The following is an 18670-nucleotide window of genomic DNA, read 5'->3' as shown; positions in this document are numbered from 1 at the left end:
ATTATCCATCTTAGATTTAGTGTTTAGTTTAAGAATATCCTCAAAACCTGTCTGAATTATGAATATATTATTACAACTTATTAAAGTATCAATGTCTATTTTACTCTCCTCCTTTTCATCACGCTTTCTGTGTCGATAAATTGAAAAAATGGCATGTATTATGATTAATCCATTTGTGTCACGTGCATCATGTAACATACCCTACAATTTTATATAGACAGAGACCCCTGTCGTTTCGTGTGCCCACCGTTGCCCACCACTTAACTACACACGTTATAAAAAATGCCCTAATTTTTGTTTAGTTGGATTTTGCGTTCGAGAGATCCTTCATGTATGGTTTGTAAATCCCTCCGAACAATGGACCCCCAATCACGGTCTCTTTGTGGCGGGACAAGGGCTCAATGGGGTCTTGTTTATGCCTGAATGGACCCCTGACAAGGGCCGGGCGCTTGGATTTTGGAAACATTTTTATTATAATTTTATAATTCGGAGAATCTTACCCTTGTGTTGGCATACTTACAAAAAACACATTTTATTGTGCAACATGTAGACGTCAAGTTCATAAATTAGAAACATATTGATGTTCCTTCTGTTTTTTTAAGTTATAATTTATGATTATTGATTATCAATATTTTAAATTTATTTTATTTAAAATAAAAAATGTTAATTTATTGTGGTAATGTTGGTAGCGCGTATATACTTTTTTACGCTAGCAACACTTTTTTGTGATTTTGGTAGGATTTGGAAATATGCAATTTAATACAATCATGTTTTGATAGCATATTGTTTTATTAATCACAATTAAAACATATAAATTTAAGATTATATGTTTTCAGGTGATAGGATAGGTAAATAAAATTCGTTTAATTCATTTGAAAAAGAGATTTATTATACATATGTTCACGAAATCGTAATAATTTACTAAATAATTTACAATAATAATTGTGCATCACATTCCAATGGCTAACTTAGTTTCGTTAACTAATTTAAATTGAACCGTTTCAATTTTATTTTATTTTTTAAATAAATAACTATTCAACGTTTCGCAAATCGACGTTCACGTGTCAATTCGTTTTATTATAAATAAATTAAGTACATTTTGCAATCGTTCCATTGTTCCTAGATAACGACAAAATGACGGCGTTGTCAAAAAATGTCGAGTGCGCTGTAGTGATGTGCGAAAGTAACGGAAGCGATCAAAAGTAACAATAACAATCGGCGATCACTCTTTTTATTATTATTATTAATATGCATATCTACCGTAGTGAAAATAAATACGATAAAATGACGAGATAACAACGAGTATGTAGTATATTATAAATTATCATCTAATTTTACGAGTATTTTACTCTCTCAATAGCCCTGCTTCTGCTGCTCTTTAGCGACATGCCCAAAATGATTTGGGTCATGTGTGTGTAAAAAAACGTTAATTCGTTGAATGGAAAGGTTCATCACTCTCTATGAAGTGTATTATAGACCTCATGTTTATTTTTTCCCTTCGGTACCGGCATTATGGTGGCGTAATTCGATACTAGAACATCCTTTTAAGGAAAATATTTTCCGCTCCGGGGAACATCGATTTTATATGAAGCGTGATATACACACATATACATATACGAGGGGCGGTCCATAATTTAATGACCTTTATTCAAAATTACAATAAGAGATCAACCCTTAATTGGTATAAGTTCGATTGGTACATTAACGTAAAATCATATTGCGACTTAAAAATTCCCATAAAAAGAGATAAAATCGCAAGAAAAGTGAATCAACAAACAGGAACTATTTTTTATATTATTTATTTACAAAAACTGTTCGTTGCTACATATTTTCTACTCTGATGTTTGAAGTATATACCGAAAATAGTCTTATGGAAATAAAAGAACCGTAGAAAGTAAAGATTTTTTAGTTTTGACAAAATACTCTAAATAATATGTTTATTGCATTTTTATGATGATGCTATAAAATAATTAATAATAAAAACATATACTTTACTGGTAAAATAATGTTAAAATTTTGTGAAAATACAGAAGTTACACTATACTATTTTATAGAAAGAAGTAACAGTCTATCTAAGTTTCAAAAATAAGTATAATAAGGTTTTTATTATATATGTATAATATAAGTTAACTTGATTCGTATCTAAAATTACAAATTAATTTCGTGTGTATTATTAAGTTTTTTTATATGCTTCTGTTAGATAGGTTTTTATAGAAATACTGCTTGCTTTTTGATTGGTTATATGTTATGTTGCAAATATAATTTCAGGTTCAAGTTTATAGATATAAAAATCGAAAAAGTGAAATATAATATAAAAAAATACCTCCCAAAAATATCGTTTTTGTGTTTGAGGTGCTGTATTTAAAAACCGAGTTCTTTGTTTAGTGATAAAAAAATCATTTAGTAGTATTCTTGATAAATGATACTAATATTATTTGTATCAACACATAACTTAACAGAGAATTTATTATTTCTTGCAAAAATTACAAAATTCACACCACGTTAACAAAAACAATAATTTTGATCAATTTTTTTGTAGCGATTTTATACATAAAATTTAATTTTTTTTACTTTTAAAATGTATAATTATATCTGAACTATAGTAAAAAAAAACTCAGCTTTAAGTAAATTAATTAAGTAAGATGGATTATAATAATAATCATAAAAATGCAATTAAATATATTTTTTAAATATTTTATCAAAGGAAAAGTGACGAGGAACGATGAATTTTAGAGTTTTTTTTATTGATGAAAACAATAATTTAGCTGGATTGCACTAACATACAATTATGGACCGCCCTTTTCTGTAGATGTTGTAAATCATTTTTGAGCTTAGATGCAAAAATTCACCGCAAAGATGATGAGCGGCTTTCAGACCGCGAACGGAATAAAGTAACCTAACACCTTCCACAATCCTGATTTTTAACTTCGCGGTGTCTGTGCACACGCGAGTGGCAAACAGAGCGTGATGATCCACGTTTCTAAACGGCGACAAAGTGCGAATTCAATCTCGAGATCCGACGGAGAAGTATTGCTATATATAGTGAACGTAACATCTTTCGATCGTTCAAGAACAAAGATATCAATATGCGCTTTTTATCTTATCAAATAATTTGAACGTGACATCGTGCGGTCGTTTGCTCTGCGACGAAGGCGCCACAAAGACTCTCAAAGACTTCATCGTCTTTAGTATTTTTCGTTTCGGTCCGTCACAGGCGAGTTCCAGCATCATAAGTGGTGGTAGCCCCTGTCGTGGGTCAAGGAACTGTCATATAGGGGCGGTAAACCGTGCAATTGCTGGCTGTAGGCAGCTCCGAGAGCATCTAGTCTGAGATGCCCTTCATAAGGTTGTCTGGTGTCTCCGGAAGAAGAGCCACTTCCTTGGACCGCGTCCAACTGGGGCTGGTAAGAAGTGGGCGGCAGAGGTCTGTTAGAAGCTCCTACCAACAGAGAATCTCCCTCGCTGTCGCTGGAGGTGTCCAAGTGCGTCTTATCAGATCCGGGAACGCTGGAATGAATAAATAAAAACATAGATGAATACAGATATAATAAATATAAATTATTGCTATGACCCTAGGAAGGGTTTTCTTGATGTTGTTTACAAGATTACAACTGTAGGATGAATTCGTTTGTTTGATCTCTATCTATTTTTACGCATCGCATCTCCTCAACAGGTCGTTCTAAACCTAAATCTTTAGATTTTTTTCAAAAACAATTAAATCGAAGTTTTAACGATAGATTAAATATATATTTTTATTAATATTTTTTTACTAACAAAAATTGATTTATCTCCATTCAAAACTAAGGTGTCAAAATTTCACTAAATAGCCTTTTATACTCCGAATTTGAGTTTTTGATTAATATTATTATTTGGCAAATGTATTTTACTATTTTTTATTAATTATTTAAATAGTAGATTCTATAATAAAAAATACGTAAAATGCAGTACATTAAACTAAGCAAGTCTCGCGATTTGGGTTTGTATTAACATCTTGTTTGTTTTGTTGCTTCTATCGATGGCGGCACAGGGTCGCATTGTAAACTCAACACAAACAATATAAAAATAATAAATTTATTTATTGTATATATTTCAATGCGTTACCACGGGGTAAACACAATCAGCAACTACTAAATAATTAGTGAGACATCAAACTGGCATTTATTTTATTAATTATTAACTATTATTACAGCTTATAGACAATATGCACGGCAAATCTCGATTTTATTTTAACAATTCATCATATTCATCTGCGAGATTAGGAAAATCTAAGAAAACTTAATCTGCGATATTCGATCGAAATTATATTTTTATGAAAGTCACGAATTCCTGTTTAATAAACACGATAGAAATTGAAAAAGCACCAGGGTCAATATAATACTTGAGCCCTGGTCTTACAGTTATTAGTCACCTACCGGTCTATTGTTCTGAGGAAAATGGTTAAGCATTAATATGTACTATAAGTTACGACTTATCTCGGTTTTAATTAATCCCTTCAATATTCATCAATGAAATTCAAGCTCGATAATTAATAAGTAGAGTCCGTGTAAGATTTCAACCTACGACCATCAATTAATAGGAAATAACTCTCGCCGCTGCTCCATCGCGCTGTTTTTTAAATTTTGTTTTAAAAAGAAACATGACTAAAAATGCAAATTTTAGTATTTATCATCCGTAATTTAAAATCTTTATGATTTAGGTTAAAGCGATTTCTATACTTCATGTTAGTGAAAACTTGTCTTGACAACAGTGTTTTTACAGCTCTACAAATGACAATTTATACGGCTTAAAAAATATTTTGTTCGAAAATATTATACATGCATAATATGCTTTCGTTATTCCCGAGATTAAAATTTTAACCCAGTTTAGAATAATTTACCTCGGTTACTCTTAACTGAGTTACTACTATAAAGAACTATTTTTATTTAAATAAGGATTATTTTTTTAATAAAATGAATAATTAACATAAGTTTTATCGTCTGATATTTTATAAATTGTTATTTGTTGCATTTAAGTTATTGACTGCATCCTTTATGCAAAGTATAGAATTGAAAAAGATTTTATTGTATACACTCCATCGTCCATTTTAGTTTTTAATTTCTTTATTGCAATATAAATTTCTAATTGTTATAACGCTAAAATTGTAATTAAAGTTCAAATTATCATTGTTTTAAACATAGAAGGGGAACCGTTTATGGCAAATATGGTTATAAATATGATCATTAGGGCCAAGAAACACATTTTGACGTTTTAAATCGGAGGGATGTTCCCAGGTTGTTACAAAATTGCGACAATTATTCTCTCGTTACAATTGATTTAATTTATAAATTCATAGCGCTATATTTTTAGAATATATGATCGTAAAGACTTGGTTTAATATAACATATTTTGATTCGCCCCGCGGTCATTACAGACTTGTTACCGATATTTTTGCCATTACAATTATCTAGCTTTTATATTTAGACATTTGTAACGCTGCTGCTATAGTAATCTCAGACGTACGTCGAGAGATCTCCTGTTCCGAATGATATACTGCATCTCTCTTCCCTAGTTATATTTGTTTTCATATTGATTTTCTAAACACTAAAATTTGAAAATATGGAGATTAAAATTTTCGTATTTTGTTTCAAGTCAATATAAAATTTTCGTCAAAAAATTGTTGGTTTCCTGATTCTAAGAAAAACAATGGTATTGCTTCATTGTTGGTAACAAATTATATAATGTGCATTATACATAGACTAAATAATAATTCAGGAATATCATGTTCGTAATATTTTGTAAATGTATATAAAATGGTAAACACATTGCCACTGAGTATTTATTTTTGTATTTATTATTTTTCTTTTATATTGGTTAATGAGAGGCAAATAGTAATTGATTATAATAATAATTTAACTGCACATCTATTCCCTCGATGCAAACTCTTTTGGATAGGTTTGGCTCTCTAATTTGGTATACGGAAGCTATGTATGGAAAAATATGGTCGCAAAGACATGTATAAGATCAACATATTTTGAGGTTTGTGACCGTAGGGATGTGCAGCGCTAGCTATATACTTATTACAAATACTGTATCGTTACAATTATTTTAAGTTTTTAAATTTAGAAATTCGTAGCGCTGCTGCTGCCCTGGTCGGGGTCCCTCGTTGGCCCCTTGTGTGTTCAGACAAATGGATGTTATAAGGCGTCCCGAAGCGCTGTAACCCGATACGCTCCGCGCGCAAGCAAGTATCGCGGCAATGGCGCTCTTGGTCCCACCGGCCACGCTTCATACTTTATACGCGCCGTCCCGCAGATACTCACTCTGCGCCTCGCTCTAACGAGCGCCGCGCTCGCTAGCCGCCTCTCTTTCGTGCGCTTAAAATTATCCACAAATAAAACGCGAAAAAGAGACCCGACTAGCGTCGAAACGTTGAAAATCGCCCGCGTTTACTCTCAAAAGCGTATAATAATATGTGGTCAAACTGAAAACTCGTACGCAAAGAGAAATAATAGTAGGTGCGAAAGGTAATTTACATTATATTTATTCAATTAATTCAATAAAACAAATATAAATATGTAAGTAAATACCGCAAAATATATGTAACGAGAAAATAAAAGTTTTAGCATGTTCTTGCATAAATTAATTTCATTGCAATATCGAAAATGACATCATCGTTTGTAAGACATGATCTTCTCAATTTAAGAAATAGTTCGAATGTTTGATTAAAATATATTATAAAATGATTCAGCTGGAGTATTGAATTAAACTACTGCTTCAAACGATGTTAGTAATTAATAAATTATAATTTATAAAAAAAATCTTTCACGCGATTATTTTAAACTATAAACTAAATCCTTAAAACGTCGTTTAGGTATAATTTTGCTTTAAAATTTATTATATCAATGCAATATTTTTGAAAATGAGACCTTTCCCTTCGCTCAAAGTTTACTTGAAAATAAAATAAAATTATGTATTAGCACTCTTTTTATTTCTAAGTAATTTTATTAATTTTAAGCAGTTCTCATATTTTTTTCCAATTAAATTTGATCAACTAAGTAATGCAAGCGACAATTTATGCACGCGCAGTGTATAAACGCGCAGTTTGTGCGGTGTTTTATTACCGTGTGAGATAAGCGCCGCAATTAAATTTTAATTGCGTAATTGGGTCGACACGCTAAAAACAAATCTTGTAAAAAAATAGTACTCGTCAAAAAAGAGTGCATCTGTCAAAAGAGTTATATCGCAGTGCGATTTTTTGAGCAAGAGTAATTATTACAATATTAAAATGTATTCAATATAATCTCACATCGGTGCATTTTCTGTAATCTGTCACAAGGGGATTCGTTGAGTAAGATAAATATCATATCTCAGCGGGGAATCAGCATCACAGCATCCCTAGACATATGGTAGGTATTTAGAATGAATTTATTTACGCGTTATTAAAAAGCGTAACGGCGTATGCCAAATGCGCAATCTATAGATTTAGTTAATATAATATAATTTTAAACATACGCAAAATATGTTGCGTTTGGACCAAATTAGAAATTAAATTTCATAATATATACACTAATTTTCACGCCAAGAATTTTACGATAATAAGAGTTGCCATTAGATAAAATAATTATTATATGATTTTATTTATACAAATGGCTGTTCACATTCAGTATAACTTATACACAGTTGACTTTTAACCTTTTACACCCGTGAGAAATATCATCCGCGATGTGACCCCGTTTGTATTTATTACATATAAAACTAACAATAATGTTGGGTTTAAATATACGATATTACAGTTTAAGCGTTTTATTATCAGTAGTAAATCAATTTAGTTCAACTCAAAGGCGACTTGACAGGTATATTGCCTTAAAAACACTATAAAAAACCTTTTGATATATCGCCTCATATGACACATAAAAAAATACTTTGATGATCGGCTGTGTCCATACTGGTCATAAAAAGTTAAAATGAGTTAATAAAATAGAAAAAATAATGATATTACTGTTGGAAAGAAAACGTGAGTATATAGTTTATAATATACATATATATTTTATTATTATTTTTAATTATTATTATATATTCCACTAAAATATTAAATTTTGATTAACGTATTAGGCATTAAAATATAATAATCGCTCATTTCATCAGAATTATAATTATAATTAATTTAGATCTCAACGATTTTGGGTGTGTTTTTAAATATTATTTAATTGTTGATTTGCAAAATATTAAAAAAAATTATTGCAATTTTATGATTTATAATATAGTAAATAGTATACATCCGTGGTTTTTCAGGGCAGTTTAAATGTTTTTTATTTACTTGTTTTCATAAGTTTCAAAATACTATTAAAATACTTCATAACCCAGCGTAAAATTTGTGGAATGCGGAATACGCGTCACCCGCCTTCACGCAAATAATTCTAATGACGCGGTTTATGCGTGAACCGGCGCGTAATTGTTAACATTTTTTGTCACGATCTGCTTAGTATATATTTGTTTAGCCGTCTGTTATATTTTATTTTATTATTACGGCATTTCTACCCGAAATAAGATTTATTGCTTTTCATGTGGAAAGCTGCGAACGTTGAGAATGGAACGGAACATTTTTTCTTAAATTTTACAATCTCAAAGTATTTTTACGTGAAACATGGGTTTCCGTTTTTACTATTCTTAAAACATACGCAATCATCTACACGCGTTGCAAAGATGATGCACGAGGTGGTTGCTGATTTTATTATCGGTGAGTAAACTGCATTTTAATTGCAAAATAATCATTTTGCGTTAACTACCCATCATGATTTATTGTAATCAATCAATCATGAAAATGCAATTAATGGTGTTTTTTTTTCTAGAGCAAAAATATAGTCTATATTTCCATATTTAAAAGAAACTTTAAATACAGCTAAAGTTAAGTTAAGTAATCTTATCTTGACGTTGTACTTCATTGCAAATTGTGAATGATTATTATTCTTTTAGCTCTTACAGGTTAATAAAAACAAGAGGATACCGCCCCTTTGATTTGCGCAATTAAAACGAGCGTATGCTTTCTGTCGACGAATGGGGTGTAAAAAGCCTCGATGGGGAGTTCATACCGACGGCGAATTACAGATTGTTCGCGATAATGAGAAGAGTTGCGGATGATATACCCCCAGGGGTGGGGTATTTTGTGGTGGAGGATGGAGAGTGGTTGTAGCGAGGTGCGCTAATGCGACACCCGATACCCTACAAAACAACCCAAACCAACGAACACAGAGCCGGTCGTTACAATATTATGGAATATTAAATTAATCATAACATAGGTACTATAAAGCAGAGAAGCCAGCGACCGCTGACCGATATTAGGTTGTGGATAATTTTGGGAAAAGCTTTGATTGGGATTCTCACGATCTTTCCGTCGATGGTAATGAGATGCTTGCAGAATTTTGTACCAAGAAACGGAGGTTTTCCCGATTCTCAAGTGGCAGGATGCTGGGTGTAGAGGAAGCTCAAATAATTATTGTAGCAGTAGGATATGCGGTGTAATAATAACGTTTAGTCTGTTTTGATTCCATTATCAAACAGGCGACACAACAGGGCTCGCCCACACATATGGCGGCTGCAAAGCGTCATCCATAATACGTGTAATGCGTGGACTGAGTTGCTCTCAAAGTTTTCACGAAAGTAAAAAAACTGGGCTAATATAAGTAAGTGGAGTGATTGTTACAGCAACATTATGAATTTCATGAAGTATCTCCAGAAATTAGTCTTTACAAGCAATTGTGTCGAACATTATACATATATATTTTAATAGACTTTTACCAACAACAGATTGATACATAGCATGGAAAGCTATGGTTATAACTGCTCTTGCTTTTAAATAATCGAGATCATTGGTTCAATACCAAATAATTTGCTATCAGAGAAACTTTAACGACCTTTTTTTTACCATCTGTGGTAAAGTCGGTGGCTAAAACCCAAATGTTATGGGTTCGAATTTTATATGTACCTACATATTTTTAAGTATTGGAATTAATAATTAAATCAATGATGATTAATTAAAATCGAGCTGAGTCTTACATGCGAAATAGCGCAGTTCATAATGTCTCAGACTAGTAACTCGGAGGTTGCGGGTTCGAGCTCCAGCAGCAGCAATCGAATTTTTATTTATAAAACTCCGCTATTATTATTTGTAAGGGGCAGGAGAGTCATACGTGCTATTTACTGAAATACTATGAAATTGAATGAAATCGAAATATTAAAAAAAGGACCACTTATTGCTTAACTTTTACCCCATTCTCTGGAAAAAGCTAAAATGGCGTAACTAATTCTAAACCAGAAATTCTCGAATTATCCCTCGAAGAAAATCTAAAAAACAGTCTCAAATCTATCCCGAAAATATGTTTTATGTTATGAAATAGTATCGGAATACATTTTATAAAAAATGCATGTGTTAGGCCAAATCAGTTATGCATATTTACATTGCCTTCTTGTGATGTACACCTAGTGTACATGGCAACTTATTATGTTTATATATGGTTTATAAATATGGGACGCACCAAAAATAAACATTTTGTTAAGACGGCTTTCGTAAATGACGTCACAGGTTTTTCGAGCTTTTTTAAATCTTTATTTAAGTTACACAACTTGTCTTCACAGACAACGTTGACTTATATTTCCATGAGATTAATTAGTTGCAAAAAATAATAAATGGACATAGCTTTATAATCAAAGTACTTTCGTGAATCATCATAAATAATATCTTGTCATGAAAATGTAATTCAAAAATATTTATAAATTTAATTCTAAGAATTTTTGAGTGGTGGGAGTATAGGAGACTTTGCGTTGCGTGTTGATTATGATTTTTTGCCTTTTGAATTATAAATTCCGAAACTGATGTTTTCATCTGTTATTTTTTAAGATTTTGGAGCGTTTTATGAAATAAAAAATGATGCTTTTTTGAGCTTTCACCGCGACTATATTTCCATATAAATGAATATGTTTAGTTCAATATTTTTTTTTAATAAATTTCAATAGAAGAAGAGGATCATAATTTTATTAAGATGACAAGGATGTTTAGCTAGCTAGGCAGACCTTATATTTTCTGCTCCCAAGTTGAACTAGGCAAATGTACTTTTTATTTTATGATCTGGTAACACTGGACCAGGGTAAAGGGCTTTTTTGAGGGATGTTGAAAATAATATTAGCAGAAGAGAATAATTGGAAGGCATCTTAAAGGCAATGAAGATATAAACAATATATTTATATAAATTTCGGCAAAAGTTTTGGAAGCCAGCGAGTGCAACGCTGGGAGCTGGTCGCCGGAGCAGGCATACCTCCAAGCGCGAAACCCGACACCACCAGAGGGGCACCCTGAGGAAGGGGAGTGCGGAGTTTCAGTGTACGCACTTAAATAAAAACAAACCACTCTCCGGGGACGAACTGGCGATGCGATGTGAACGGAGGAGCGAGAGAGAGAGAGAGATAAACGATCAAACAGATGGACGAACGGAACCGAATTACAGATGAGAAAGATGCTGTGTTCGAAGTTGACGCGGAATACACCAAGACACTCCTTGCACCTTCTTTTTACTACTTGGTATTATGATGATGTTCCAATTCTGACAGATGAGCAACTGAAGGATGACATTTATAAACCTTAAGAAGCCTACTAGCACTGAGAGTGTATTATTCTTAAACTAAAGTGTACTAAGAATATTCATAACAATTGAGCTAATTTTAGCTGTACCAATAGTATTTCTCTGTAGGGTAATTTCTTATTGGAAATCGTGGATTATATTTTTAATACTGTGTGGAAAAAATAAACACTTTATTGTATAATGTATTTCGTGACATTGTAACATAAAGACTGGTAATAGAAGGAAGTTAATGAAATGGAGCAGTATGAAGAGCAATTGCTATAAATTGAGGGTCGTGGGTTCAAATCCTACATAGACCTACAATTTTTTTATTTTCTTTTCGGTCGGGAAGATCAATAGCAATGATTATTATTAATAATAATTTTGATAGATTGCTTTAGCTTGGGTTTTCTTAGATTTTACTAATCTCATGAATGAATCCATGATATGAAGTACGCTACTAAAAAGCAAAGAGATCATCGGAGTATTAGTATCATATATAAAAAATGCATATGCATCACAAATATAATAGTTGTAAAAATATAATATTCTGAATATAGTTTTTTGTAGCGATTTTTGTAAAAAAAAATCATTTTTTCTAATTAAAATCAGTTTTGTATAAATTAAATATGTAAAATTAAAAAATATTTTTGAGTGTTCTGTCAATCTTATACAGTATATATTTTTATTTACTAATCGAATTATTCTAGCTTTATGGAAAAATAAAAATAGAATATTTAGGGTTTTGGCCCAATTTTTGAAGCTTAACCTAAGGGGAAAATAAGCTGAAACTCTCTGAAACGCCATTCCAATTAAAAAATATTGGGTTTTGTGATTAAAATAGCAGAATTTATTTTTGATACAATGAAATCTCAGTATAGCGAAGCTCACGGGATCGAAGAAAAAATTCGTTATATTGAAAATTCATTATATTGAATGTAAGGAAGAAGATATATTTTTATTTCATTTTTATTATAATTATCATATTACTACAGCATCAAAATAACCTCTTACAAAATTGATAGATCATTTTTGTCTATTTTTAAGGATACTGTAATGACACATAAAGAAAAAATTGTTAAAAAAATGTTTTATAAAAAAAATTGCGAGTCATCCGTCACACGCCAAGTCAAGGACGAACTGAATTCGGAGAAATATTGTGTCATGTTGTAACGTCATTCTTAAATTCGGATCAAACTATTTCGTTATACTGAGATCAGTCTTCGTTACAATGAAAACATTTTCGATTCGTTATACTGGGAATTTCGTTATTTCGGTATTTGTTACAAAGAGTTTACTCAATAAATAATCATCGGTCTATATGATTGTTTATTGTTGTATTTTGTGTATTAAAAATTTCTTCCTCTTTAATAATCTAGACATCAATCTCTAAACATTTTAATATGCTTATATTCATCTCCATCTATAGTATTTGAGCAAATCATATAGGTATAAGTAGGAAATAACCTGAATGTTGTAGATATTATATATAAAATAGTTCATTCATATAAAATTTATTTACTATGGCTCTACTTAATGATCTGATACTGATCAACAAACTGATCTTTGATATGTATAGTTATCGCTATGTAGTTTACCAGGTAATGAAAAAGCAAGAAGTAACTGGAATTTTTAACATTGTCCCTCGATCTTGACGATATTCTTATGTAGCCTTTGTGTGTACATACATACTACATAAAAATGAACAAAAAGAACACCAATAACCAGTTCGGTGTGATTCGGAGATTCCGAGAACGATTTCCTGATAATTTGCATATACGACATTCGACTGTGATCTAACTAACACACATGGAGCACCAACAAAAACATAAATCCTATGTCAGCACTACATATGTAATATTGAGTTTCAGAAAGTCCTCCCGTAAATTTCCCAGTTTCGCCGCATCATCATATCCAACCTTGTGAAATTTCTGCGAGATCATCCGATCCCAGATGTGTACCAAGGTCCCGAGAGAGCAGTGTTTGTATCCTCAAAAACGCGGTCTTTATTAATAACTGTGACCCAGATGATGATGATGCTATGTATGCAGCGGAATGACAATGGACCAATTAGCAACTCCATGATGGCGACAAAACGTTCCCACTATTGTTAGTTTTGTGGACAAAAAACAGGACAGTTTCGGTCATCGGCGACACGGGCTCAGAATGTGGCCCCGACCCTCGTATAAAACGTCTAATTTTATTGCGCTCGTGTGCAGTGAAATATTTTTATTGCACATTTGGGCACTATCTTCCGTGTCCATCTTCGGGCCTCAGAATTTATTGCTAAGAAAATCTCCAAGGCGTTAAATTATATTTGAACAACGCTATGAATGAACATTCCCAGTGATGTGTGTTTTAATTTTTTTTTCTACTTGTACTATATATTTATATATATTACAAGAGATAATCGGAAAGTAAATGTACAAAATCTAGTACAGATTTCAAAAGTATTTTATTTTGTGATTGAGTTATTCATTTTCAAAAAAGCACCATGGAGTCAATATATTTAGAATTTGTCAGTTGCTTAATTGAAATGTCATATAAATATCGCCCCTGCTCGCTACTTCGGCACCCAGCGCGCGCAGTTTCCAATAATTTAACGGGAAGGAAAGTCGGCCGTTTGTTAGTGGTGGTTTTTTTTAATATTTCGATTTCATTAAGATTCATAGTATTTCATTAAATGACATGCATTTCCTAGCCAACTTCCAGGGGAAGGAACTGGCCACCAATATCATGCCACTAAGCACCTGAAACCCAACATTCACAAACTTATAGCAGAGATACCGCTCGAAATGTTCGAAAAAGTCATCGAAAATTACATCTAAAGAATCGGCTGCTACAAAAGGTCCAGAGGCGGCCATTAAAATGATATTATTTTTCATAATTAATAAAATACATTAAATGTTCGAATAATAAAAAAAATGAAGATTTAAAAAAAAACTTTGTCTAAATATTGAGTTAAACTAAAAACAGTATTTTAATTTATTTAAAGAAAATATGCACGTCAATGTAAAAACAAAACTTTTTAGATTGAAAACCATGGATAACAATTTACACGCCTAGGTTTTGACTTGGCAAAAAATTGTTTCCAAAATCCATCGGTGGAATAACAGATTTTACGACGAATTTTAGTAATTTAATAACTCCAGGTAAAGTGGTTACGAATTACTAAATCTTTTTACCGTAACATATTGATAGAAGTATCTCTGAGTAACTAAAGAAATAAAATACTGAAAATTTTATCATCAAGTCATTAAAAATGGTTTTAAAAATATAAAATATATTGGGCATGACATAGATGCCTTTGGACTGTAATGGTAAAATCATTTTGGGCATGACATAGATGCCTTTGGAATTTTAAGAGTTAAAAAGTCGAATGAAGTTGGAAACTTATTTGAATTCCTCCTGTGGAAAAACTGAGCAGATTAATAATATAAACAGACGTTTTACTAAAAGCACCAGCCGTTGGTTTCACTAAATCTAACTGTGTTGTCAGGATTAATATTATACATTTTTTAAAAATCATCAAAAAGACAATATTTTGGCGCAGCAACATACACTAAAAATCAGAAAAATACACAGGATTGCACAATAGCCATGCAGACTTTGAAAAGTCATTACCATAAAAAAACGCTAAGATTCTACAGAATTTTATAAGAATTTCACGAAATATATGTTTCACCGTTGAATTGAAAGTACAGCTTAATTTGCAACTATTCATTGTAGGTAATTAAAACTTATACAATAATTTATTGCGTCTTAAAAATATATAGAAGATAAAATGTTTAATTAAAAATATTAAAGAACATACTTTTAGATTCAATCTCAAAGTAGCAAAAATTAAATTTACGTGCTATAGTTTTTATACGCATACTCTCGACTTTGTGAAGTAAAAACTTAATGGTTCCCCTACTACTATTATACGCGAGATCAAAAACAAACTCAAATCATCCATGAAAGCACAATGGCAACGATAATGGAAAATCGGCTTACCTATCCTTGTGCTCTGCCGCTCTGTCCCTTTGTCGCCGGTTCTTGAACCAATTTGAGACCTGCAAAAAATATTACAAAAACAAGGATAAGCTCAGTTTTCCGAGATGCCGACGCGAGATAATAAGTTAATCCTAAAAGTCCAGACAGACTGTAGGTTTGTATGAAAATCAAAACAAGGATCTGGTATTTGGTCGTTAGCAAATTTGTTGTTGGGTCAACGGTCTTATAAAAAATCAGAAAGAGCAAAGGTGTAAAAATCAATTCGTGACTCCCCGCCGCGATGCGTAAGGATCTTCGAATTCAATAAAGGTTCTCACGGAGAATCCTTGGATAATAGAACAAGTTTAATAATCACGATCAATGGTTTTTCAATTACATATACGTTTAACACATCTCATATTCTACTGCTAATACAGATGAAGAGTTTGAACAGCGCTGATATTATCGAAGCACTTTGTACAAAATAATTTATTGCCTTTTTTGTGCTTTTCAATTCTGAAGAATTGTTCTGAATGACAGCAGGTCTAGTCCGATTAGAAGCACATGTGGTCAAGGGTTTTTACCAACAATTTTTTTCATCAGTTCGGTAATTCGATACCAGCTACTTCCTGCTCGCAAACTTTGGTAGTCTCCAGACAAAGCCAGAGGTTTCCTTTTTGCTTTCCAATATAATATACATGCGAAAAGAGCAATAAGGACGCAATTATGTCATAAATTATGCCATTTGAAAAGTGTTTTTGCTCCAGAAGATTTTTTCTTTAACTCTATTAAAACGTTATAGACAGATATAAGTACATTTATAAAAAAATATCCGGTTATAAATAGTGAAAGAACAAAATCCCTGATTTATTAAAAAAATCAAAAGTTGTTAAAATAACTTGATATTATGAAAATAGAAAGAGTGCTAAACTGAACTGATGTTTACTTATTTATTTTAATACTTTAACTTTACATAATTAAATAAAATAATATATTATAATAGCTAGAACACAATCAACTACGAGTACCTGGATGAGAACAAATCAACACTATCCGACATATTCCTCGACATATTCTCGAGGAATTCCAGTTTTGGGTTCCGGAACATTTTCGAGAATCACGATCGAGACCTCTTTAGCTTGCTAGGACATCCGCACTTGCCGACTCGCCTATAGCTGTGGCCATACAGCTCCTTAATACGCTGGCATTGAAAATTGATTTATTTAATGTTAGCTACGAGGATCTGATCCGGTTTATATCTTTTAATTTTAATATTTTATAATTTTTTTTGTTATGTTTAAGTATTGTTATATTTATTTATATATATATACGTTTTTTTATGTTTTATAAATTTATAATTTGCTTTCGATCATCGTGGCGCATTGGGGTAACCTGTTAGGCCACGATGGTCTTAATTTAATCGAAAAAATAAAAAAATAAAATAAAATAAAAAAATATGGTTAAAAATCGGATAACTGTTTTTATTAAGGAGTTGTCCAATATTCCTGTTTATACACGCGGTACAAGCGCTTGTAATAAAGTATAACATAAAAATAAAGTTATTCCAGAATCTCAGGATTGTGTATGTACCTTATCATATAATATAATAGAAGTAGTGATTTTTAATTCAAGAAGTACCCTTATCGATGCAACTCGTCGGAATAGCGCAGTGAGTAACGTCTCAGACTAGTAATTCTGATGTTGCGGGTTCGAGTTCCGGCGCAGCTGCACTCGAATTTTTATTTATAAAATTGCGTTCTTATTAAAAATCGGCCCCAGCTGCGGCAACATCTATTGTATATAACTTGTATTAAAAATAATAATACTTGTAGGTACAGTAGACCCCCCAATAACACGGTAAATTGAGAAAGTTTTATGTGTGAGCGAGCTATAGGGAGGATATCTCACCACACGCGCCTGATTCGTACGTACGTATTGCAAAAAATGTATGATTATTTTCTAGTCCCCCAACTACACGCACCCAAATAGCACGTTATTGGGTGATTAACTATATTCATTATGTCTGATTGACTAACCCAGTTGGTTCAGATTTATTCCGTTGTAACGCATTGGGTTTACGCTTGTCAGGTTACAACAGAAGATTTAAAAAAAATATCCCGGCATTCCTCGCAGGATTTTTGTGGGAAATTATATTGGTATTCCCTCGTGTAAGCATTTTTTTTATTTATTAAAAGTGAGTCAGTTTGCAGTATTTGGGAACCAAACTAAAGAAGCATGCTCGAGGGTATCAAGGAGATTATACAAGGCACACAGTGACCTCGAGCTCCTCAATTGAGTGAGTATTGAAAGACAAATCCCGTCATCTTTGGGGCATATGTTTATTGCATATAGAATATGTAGTCATTTTAAAACACTCAAATCGGTTACCAATTCTGTGCGATGAAGCACAGTGTCATATATTTCGTAATAAAATTTAAGTGGTGTTCTTGCTCTAGAATATAATCTTTTGATGCTAAATGGTAATCTATCTACAGCATTTTTTTTAAATCTGCAATTGTGAAAATATAGTAACCAAAGAATCATTCAATATTTTTTTAAAACCATAATCAAGTAAAAATTCATTTTTAAGATGATTTTGAAAAAAAGGATTTACGAAATACTAAAAAAAATGATAGAAGAGAATCTTAAAAGCGAATAAAATAAAACGGATTGTGTTAAATGCAAAGGTATGTAGTATCTTCAAGAGCAACTAAATTTATTTATAGCAGAAAGTTGTGATAATGATTTCATTTTAATTGAAGAGTTTAATTTATATTTAAAACGACTTTTGTTATTTACGGTTAAATCTATGTTTGCTCTACTACTGTGTGTCAGCAATATTAAACGCTTAGTTTGCGTTTGACAGTATTAATGACGCGTTTTGTCACGCGATTTATTTATTTTGAAAGTGACGTAACACAGAATTTAACGTGTAAACGAAGTTGATGTTCAAAGGGTAGACATCGAAGATGGCAAGAAAAGTGGATGGCCTGACACATCTACCATCGATTTAAATGTGAAAAAATTAAGAACATTGCGCTTAGTAATCGCAGAAGCACTAGGGAGATTGCTAAGGAAGTTGGCATCTCGTACAGTTCATGCGA

General features: G+C 31.9%; 1 protein-coding gene across 1 annotated transcript in view; it reads right to left on the bottom strand.

Annotated features, from left to right (window-relative positions):
- Nucleotides 1-867: 867 nt before the first annotated feature.
- The window catches only part of LOC148235208 (homeobox protein six1b-like), a 36322-nt gene continuing 18519 nt past the window's right edge, over nucleotides 868-18670 (bottom strand). Inside the window, exons 6-7 of the mRNA XM_088186280.1 lie at nucleotides 15588-15646; nucleotides 868-3507 (exon numbers count right to left, since the gene is read on the bottom strand). Of these exons, the coding sequence (XP_088042406.1) occupies nucleotides 3228-3507; nucleotides 15588-15646 (339 nt within the window). The 3' untranslated portion in view covers nucleotides 868-3227. The remainder of the gene's footprint in view (nucleotides 3508-15587; nucleotides 15647-18670) is intronic.

The sequence above is a fragment of the Plectrocnemia conspersa genome, unplaced genomic scaffold, assembly GCF_051122295.1.
Source record: "Plectrocnemia conspersa isolate PC_06_02 unplaced genomic scaffold, ASM5112229v1 ptg000005l, whole genome shotgun sequence".
NCBI lineage: Eukaryota > Metazoa > Arthropoda > Insecta > Trichoptera > Polycentropodidae > Plectrocnemia > Plectrocnemia conspersa.
This window is presented reverse-complemented; position numbering and strand designations above follow the sequence as displayed.